Here is a 7,984-nt window from a genome sequence, read left to right on the forward strand (position 1 = left end):
TGCAAAACAGCTGATATTTGCAATATCAATATATTGTCTCATTGGCCTTCGTGTGAGTTTGTAAAATCTCCTCGCTTTTAATGCCGATGCTGTTGCAAGTTGGCTTAAAGTCAGTCGACTGGGTTGAGAGGTGTCAACTCAAGGAAGCGGCCAGGCTCAGAGCTTTGTGCAGCCCCTTTACAGGGTGTGTGTGTGGGGGGGTGCCGGCTCTTTTGCCTAGAGTGCCAGGCAGGTGGTGGTGGGTGTTTCCTGCTGTCTTACTCTCCTCCCCCTCGGTTTGTGGCAGACTTGAACATGGAGCTGTCCTCAGAGGAAGCTGAATTCCAGTGCTCAGAGCGGACGATGGACTTGGGGCTGGCTGAGGACCACTTCTCACGCCCAGTGGTGAGAGCGGAGGGAGGGGGGCTGCTGCTGCTTTGTTGGGTTCAGAGGGAAGGCTGTTCCCACAGCCATGCGTCACTCCTCTGCATTCTTGGAGAAGCACAACACTGCAAACCCCCAGGATGCCAGCTCAAAACCCCCACCCCTGTGGAAGAGCTCCTGCTTTGCATACAGAAGGTCCCGGGTTTAGGTTGTGGGCAGTGTGAAAAACCTCCACCCAGGAAGACCCTGGAGAGCCAGAGCCAGTCAGAAGAATATTGACCCTGAGAGACCAAAGTTCTCCTTTGGCAAAAGGCAGCTAGCTGCAAGTGTGTCTGCCTCCTCCCTGTCCCCTCTAGCTCCCCCCAAACTGGTGGTTGCAGGTCGGGGAAAGCGCCAGGCATGTCACCTGACTGGACGGCTTTTGCCACCTTCCCTCTTCTGCCTTCTTGTTCCAGGGGCTCTTCTTGGCCTCAGATATTGAGCAGCTGCGGCAGGCGATCGAGGAGTGCAAGCAGCGGATCCTGGAGCTGCCGGATAACTCAGAGAAGCAAAAGGACGCCGTGGTGCGGCTCATTCACCTGCGCCTCAAACTTCAGGAGCTGAAGGTGCGAAGACCACCTGACTGGGCAGGGGCACAGAGTTCTGGGTCCGCCTGGTCCCAGAGAGGACTTACAACAATTTAAGGAAATAGCTGAATTAGTATGAATCATATATGACTTAACATCAAATAAAGCTCCGAATTGTTTAAATTCATAAATTATTCTTCTTATTAAGCATGCTTCTTCTTATTAAACATACTGTTGGTTATTTAATACATGAAATACAATTGATACACAAATAGGCTGGGGATTTAAAGAAAACTTAACGTGATTTCTAAATGTCCTTAAGGACTGGATTTACGACTGCAGCTCATTTTTCATCGTTTGCCTCAAGTCTTTAGAACTGGATTTACTCGTTTCATGGACATTTCAAAATTCTGTTTTTTCAGTCCATTGGAATTGTGAAGTCTTTTCTGGGATTGTAAAGTTTTCTTTAAATCCCCGGCCTATCTGTGTATCAATCGTATTTCATGTATTAAATAACCAACAGTATGTTTAATAAGAAGAATAATTTATGAATTTAAACCATTCGGAGCTTTATTTATTTATTTATTTATTTAATTTCCAACGGCTTTATTAAGAATAATGTTTCAGTACATAACAGATAAAAGAGATAAGTATATTTCGGTAACAATACCATAAAATATGTGAGAGCTGGAAACCAGTGTCATACGAATTTCGAGTTTGCCCTAGGTGCACTGTCCTGGGTCTTTTCGTAAGTGTCTGCAGTTTTGTCCATGATAAAATGGTCCCAACATTTATCATGCCATTGATTAATTGTTGGAATACTAGGGGATTTCCATGCCGCTGCAATAGACAATCTTGCCGTAGCCAGTAATGTGGTCGCCAGGCCAGATATCTTAGTTTCCTTATTATCACATGTGAATGGAGAGTTCAATAATGTTCGGAGCTTTATTTGATGTTAAGTCATAAATGTTCCCAGAGAGGAAGCAGAGGGCTGTTTCACTTTGGCTTTAGCAGAGCAGAATGCCTGCGGAGGAGGCTGCAACGCAGCGGGTCCAAAGCATGGCCGTGAGAGCTCCAGTGGAGCTCGCATTCAGCAGAGAGGGGGCGGATGTGAAGCTGGGATACCTGTTAGAATCTCTGCCCTGCTGGGAGCTCACCAGGCAGCCTGGGAAGATCCCGGAAGCCTCGGTGTCTGAGAAGGGCTTCTTTCACTTACAACCAGCCCAAACTGGGGTTTAGGGGAGGAGACCCCAGCACCTCTTGGCTGGTCAAGGCTGAGGTTTTAAAAAATGCTCTTATTCATTTGAAACACAGTGAATTAATTGTTATAAGACAAGTTGTATATTGTTGGCTGTGAGTCCAATGTTCCCTCTAAGCTGTTGTGAGCAAAAAATCTACTTTGTGAGCTATCGATGTTAAAGTTGTGAGTGAGCGATTTGGCTCCTGGATGAATTAGCTTGCTCTGGAGCCATCCTTCCTGAGCTAAGACAAACAATGTGTGAGCCGGAGGCTATTAAACTGTGAGCTAGCTCACACTGACTCAGCTTAGAGGGAACACTGGCTGTGACCCTTCAGGAGAGGCCTCCCATACGTTTGCCTTCGGAGTGCCGGGCAGAATAGCTTTATTTGATTTATTTACAAAATGTGTGTCCCGCATTTCTGCCCTTACAGGGGCCACCAAGGTGGCTAACAATTTACAACAGGCATGATGACAATCCCATTTTAAAACCATTAAAAACAAACACACACACCCCCAAACACACATAATCAAAACAATTTAAAAACAGGGTTAAAATACATGCAAAACATAAAAAACGGCAGTTAAAACATTGGTTAGGAAGGCGGGATCGTGGAGGGGATGCCAAATGAAACGACACAACCCAAAAGCTTTGGAGGCCGGACTCTGCGGGAGGAGGAGGAGCGGGCGGGCGGGCCGGGGAGTTCCCCGGTGGGGCAGCAGCTGAAAGGCCTCTGAGCCTCTCCCGTGCCGCCGCAGGACCCGAGTGAGGAGGAGCCGAACATCCGTGTGATCCTGGAGCATCGCTTCCACAAGGAGAAGAGCAAGAGCGTGAAGCAGACCTGTGACAAGTGCAGCACCATCATCTGGGGCCTCCTCCAGACCTGGTACACCTGCACAGGTCAGAAGCCCTTCCGGGGGCGGAGGGGGGGAAGGATGGAGGGAGGGAGGCCCAGTTGCCTGCTTGGTCTGGATGGAAGAAGAAGAAGAGATTGGATTTATACCCCGCCCTTCACTTGGAGTCTCAGAGCGGCCTACAATCTCCTTTCCCTCCCCCTCCCCACAACAGACACCCAGTGAGGTGGGTGGGGCTGAGAGAGCTCTGACACAAACTGCTCTTGAGAGAACAGCTCTGAGAGAGCTTGTGACTGACCCAAGGTCATTCAGCCAGGTGCAAGTGGAGGAGTGGGGAATCAAACCTGGTTCTCCCAGATTAGAGTCCGCGCACTTAACCACTACACCAAACTGGCCTGGTTCTCCCCACCGAGCCTCTCCGGTTTGCACGGCGTGGGCTCAGCTTTGGCTCTGGGTGAGGGTGCGACGGGACACAACTTTTCAAGCAGCATCTGGCTGCCAGTTCTCCTCTGAAGGCCTTGGGGGAAGCCGAGGGCTGTTGCACAAGGAAGGGTGGGATGGGACTGGGAGGCAGCTGCTTGAAGACTCCTCTGGCACTGGGAGCTGCGTGGTCTGTCCTGGACGGCATTCCCAGCGAGCCCCTCCCTCCCGTTCGCCCTGGCCCCCGGTGTGGTCAGCCCTTCCCGTTTGGATGCTGGCATCCTTCCTCTTCTGCGGAGGTGCTCCCAGCCAACTGGGGAAAGGGTGAGCCCCCGTTTTTCCATTAACTCACCTCTGTGCACTACATCCGCTTGTCCTGTGGAACTCCCCACCACAGGACATAGGACATACAAGGTCAGAACTGCCCCCCCCCACACACACACTGGTGGATTTTGCATTCGGGGAATCCTGCTGCAAAGAAGTTTGCGATCCCTGTTCTCATGTTCAGATGGAAGCGAACGGGGTGGAGGCTCCGGCCTGCTGGTGTGTTCACGCCATCCTCTTTTTCCTTGCCCAGGGTGTTCCTATCGCTGCCACAGCAAGTGCCTGAACCTCATCTCCAAGCCCTGCGTGCGCTCCAAGGTCAGCCACCAGGCTGAATACGAGCTCAGCATCTGCCCGGAGACGGGGCTGGACAGCCAGGATTATCGCTGCGCCGAGTGCCGAGCTCCCATCTCTCTCCGTACGTGTGGCCCTGGGGGCTGCAAAGGCCTGCCCGGATGTCCCTGGGTCTCTGTCTCTCTCTGTGTCATGTGCTCTCTCAGATCAGCCAGACCGCCTGGGCTGGAGCAAAGGGCCAGCTCCGTCTGCTAAAAACAACCGAGAACAAAGGCTCCGGTTTGCTTGCTTGCCAGTCCCAGGGAAGGAACAATACGGAGCTATGGGAACATGGAAGCCCAGTGGTTGACTGGCTGTGTGCTCCCTCTGCTGGGTGGTTGACTGGCTGTGCGAGCCTCCCTGAGTCCTTTTGCTCCAGTCTCTGGGAGTGGGATGGAAAGGCCTGGGGGGGGGCTCCAGAGAGGCTGGGCAGGAAAATGCGTGCCCTGCAGGGATGTTGTTCCCTTCCCGGGGCCTCCAGGTAACAGGCCTCTGGAAGTAGAGCAGGGAACGCCTCTCCTGACGGTGTGGCCGCCAGCCAGAGTAGAGAGTCCTGCTGCGTGGCTGGGTGTTGACAACAGGCGTCTGTCCAGAGTAGTGACGCTGCTCTCCTTCTGTGTCCCACTGCAGGGGGAGTCCCGAGCGAGGCCCGGCAGTGCGACTACACCGGCCTCTACTACTGCAGCAACTGCCACTGGAATGACCAGGCTGTCATCCCGGCCAGGGTCATCCACAACTGGGACTTTGAGGCCCGCAAGGTATGGGGTGAAAACTCCCTGGGTGGAGACGGTCGCCAGAGGGGGCAGTCGGAGCGGCAGAGGGGTCAGTGCTTGAGGGCCTCTGGCGGCTGCCTGGACAGGGCAGAGACCGGGGGGATATCCCCATGCTGAGGAGGCCCTGCAGCAACGCCAAGCCCACCCGCCTTGCAGCGCCCCCTGGGTTGGGGCCAGTGTGTTGGGGGACGGCTGAGCGGCCGCCCAGCCCGGTTTCTGCTCTGCATCCCAAGAGGCGCTTGTGGTCTTTCAGGTGTCTCGGTGCAGCATGCGTTACCTGGCGCTGATGGTGTCCCGTCCGGTACTCAAACTGCGCGAGATCAACCCGCTCCTCTTCAACTATGTCGAGGAGCTCTTGGAGATCCGGGTGAGTGCCTGGGTGGGTGGGGCAATTTGTAGCTGTATTTGACCTAGAACCCAGATCCCTTGGTGGGGTGGATTTGGGGATCTACTGTGACATCCCCTGCACGACACCAAAACAGAGGCTGAGCTCTGGGATAAGATGGAGAAAGGCGAGACATGTGCCTGGAAGACGGGCGGGACAAAAACACACTGGATTTTGGCAAAAGCGCCTTCCCCCCCACCCCCCGCTCACCGTCTCTCTCTCTCTCTTGCTCCTGCAGAAACTGCGCCAGGATATCCTGCTCATGAAGCCCTATCTCATCACCTGCAAGGAGGCCATGGAGGCCCGCCTGCTGCTCCAGGTCTGGCGAGAAGCGGGGAGGGCAGCCCAAGTACCTCCTGCTCTTTCCGAGCCAAGCTGGGTCTCTGACAGGGGCCTCCCCCCCCCCCCCCCCCCCCAACGGAGGCCCCTCTTGCAGCTGGAGCAAGGGAGCTTGGACGGACGAAGATGGTCCACCCCTTGGCTACCCATAACCCCCCACACCACCACCACCCTGCTTCCCCGTCCATCTGTGTTCCACTTCCTCTTTTATCCTTGGGTGGAGATGGTGACCCAACTCATTCTCCCCTCAGCTGCAGGATCGGCAGCACTTTGTGGAGAATGATGAGATGTACTCTCTGCAAGACCTGATGGACGTCAACGCCGGGCGCCTCAGCTGCTCCCTGACGGAGATTCACACACTCTTTGCCAAGCACATCAAATTGGACTGCGAGGTGAGAACTTGTCTTTGGCAGGGAATGGGCACCGCGGACACGCAGAGCCCGGCAGAGAGCCTTCCAGGGGCCGCTGCGGAAACCCTGCTGCAAATGCCTGCCATGATCACTCGGCTATCGCAGTGGATTCAGGTTCATCATTTCAGATGGCGCTCTTGCATTTCCGCAGCGTTCAGTACTGGTTATTTTACTGCTGTGAAAATGGTGATTTCTGTCCCACCGCTTAGCATGCAGGCTTAGCTTGTGAGTGCCGTTATGGAGTCATGCAGTTCTCTGAATGCTGCAGCACCCAGTAGCAAGCCAACAGACCTGGTACTAAGAGCAGCCCCTACAAGCATGGCCTTGGGTGCGATGTCAGCGTGGGGGGGTGGGACTGACGGACCTTCCTTTTTCTTCCCACTCCAGCGGTGCCAAGCCAAGGGCTTTGTGTGCGAGCTCTGCAAGGAAGGGGACGTACTCTTCCCCTTCGACAGCCACACCTCGATGTGCATGGACTGCTCTGCTGTCTTCCACAGGTGCGGGTGTGCGGGTGCTGGGGAGGCAAAGGAGCCAGTGAGAGACAGCAGGGGAACGGGACAGACAGGCCTTTTTTTCTGCTCTTCCTGCAGGGACTGCTATTATGACAACTCCACCACCTGCCCCAAGTGTGCCCGGCTGAATCTGAGAAAGCAGTCGCTGCTCAGGGATCCCAGCATGGAGCTGCAGGCATAGGGAGATACTTTCTGCCTTCCCTTGGCTGGAGAAGGGCCGCACTGGGGGACGTGGTTTCACACGCTGCTGCCCAGGAAGAGTTCAGCCCAGATGGGCAGGGAGGCCCAAGCTTTGCACAAGAGTGCAGCCAGAAACGTTTTGTCCAAAGCTGGAAAACGACACGACCGGGTGGCTTCAGTCCAAGACTCTCCTCCAGTGGAGGGGCAATCAAGAGTGCATTTATCCTGCACGCACTGATGTTTGCAGACTTTCCCTGCCTGGAATCTTGAGGCTGAGAGATCAGCTCCCCTATGGGTCTTGGCCCTGAGTGGGAGGAGGACGTGCCACGTCGGTCCAAGGATTACTCCTGGTATGCAGGGAGCAGTCCTGGAGAAAGGACAGCTTGTCTGTGCTGTGAAGGAGTTCTTCGGTGCACCGTAACATCGGCACGCTCTGCTGGTGTTCAGCAGCAAGAACATCTGGGGGGCATACAAACCCCAAGGGGGAGATGCCTCCACTGAGGACGGCGTGTTCTTGCGGAAGGTGAACTCGATGGGCTTGGCTCAAGGGACCACTGGATGTCTAGAAGACATTTCCCACTGACGTGGGTCCTCTGTGTTTCTCTGTCAGAGGTGGGGAGAGAAGCCAGAGGTGTTCCCTCCTCCTTCTTCTTCATTGCCACTGTGGGTAGTAGCAAATCCAAAGGCTGACTGGATTGTAAAGTTGGGACAGCCCTTGTCACTCATGACAGGAATAATTTATCACGAGCACTAAAATCACTTTAAATAAAGTCGTGTTCAATCTTGCTGGGCTGCTCTGGTTTTGAGCAGGCCTGCCTTCTTGCTTGCCAGTTTCCGGCTAGAGGTGACGTCTCTCCTCTTCTCACTTCCCCAACAGAGCTTTTGTGTTGCGTCCACTTCTGGCTGCTACTAGTAACTCTTGTGAAGGAACAGACTGGCAAGCCTGGAAGGTCAAAAGACTCCACGGCTTTTCCCGGTCTCCACCTGCTAATGCTGTCCCTTCCCCTCACTACCCTAGAGACCCAAAAATAAACTGTCACCAGTGACTCAGTCTCTCCTGCCAGATGGAGTCATATGTCTATTATTCTGTATCTGTTACCATTCAGAGGCTCCACCTGGCTGTGCATCTGCCTGCTTCTCTCCTACAAACTAGTGCAGGGGCGATCTATCACAACTTCACAATTTAGAGCTCTCATGTTCCAGGAATGCTCAGCTTCTCAGCTGCCCCTTCCCGTTACCACACTTCAGACGGCAAGACTGAATAGGCCCGGTGTGTTCCCAGAAGTC

At 54.0% G+C, this 7,984-nt stretch overlaps 1 protein-coding gene across 2 annotated transcripts in view; it reads left to right on the plus strand.

Annotated features, from left to right (window-relative positions):
* DEF8 (differentially expressed in FDCP 8 homolog (mouse)) overlaps nucleotides 1–7,753 on the plus strand; it is an 11,187-nt gene extending 3,434 nt beyond the window's left edge. For both annotated transcript variants that reach the window (XM_015406713.1, XM_015406714.1), the window contains exons 3-12: nucleotides 287–384; nucleotides 819–968; nucleotides 2,926–3,067; nucleotides 4,019–4,183; nucleotides 4,729–4,856; nucleotides 5,125–5,238; nucleotides 5,495–5,575; nucleotides 5,847–5,987; nucleotides 6,393–6,502; nucleotides 6,596–7,753. In XM_015406713.1, the coding sequence (XP_015262199.1) occupies nucleotides 287–384; nucleotides 819–968; nucleotides 2,926–3,067; nucleotides 4,019–4,183; nucleotides 4,729–4,856; nucleotides 5,125–5,238; nucleotides 5,495–5,575; nucleotides 5,847–5,987; nucleotides 6,393–6,502; nucleotides 6,596–6,698 (1,232 nt within the window). In that variant the 3' untranslated portion in view covers nucleotides 6,699–7,753. The remainder of the gene's footprint in view (nucleotides 1–286; nucleotides 385–818; nucleotides 969–2,925; nucleotides 3,068–4,018; nucleotides 4,184–4,728; nucleotides 4,857–5,124; nucleotides 5,239–5,494; nucleotides 5,576–5,846; nucleotides 5,988–6,392; nucleotides 6,503–6,595) is intronic.
* The last annotated feature ends 231 nt before the right edge of the window (nucleotides 7,754–7,984 follow it).

This window comes from Gekko japonicus, unplaced genomic scaffold (genome assembly GCF_001447785.1).
Source record: "Gekko japonicus isolate JY-2015 unplaced genomic scaffold, Gekko_japonicus_V1.1 scaffold386, whole genome shotgun sequence".
NCBI lineage: Eukaryota > Metazoa > Chordata > Lepidosauria > Squamata > Gekkonidae > Gekko > Gekko japonicus.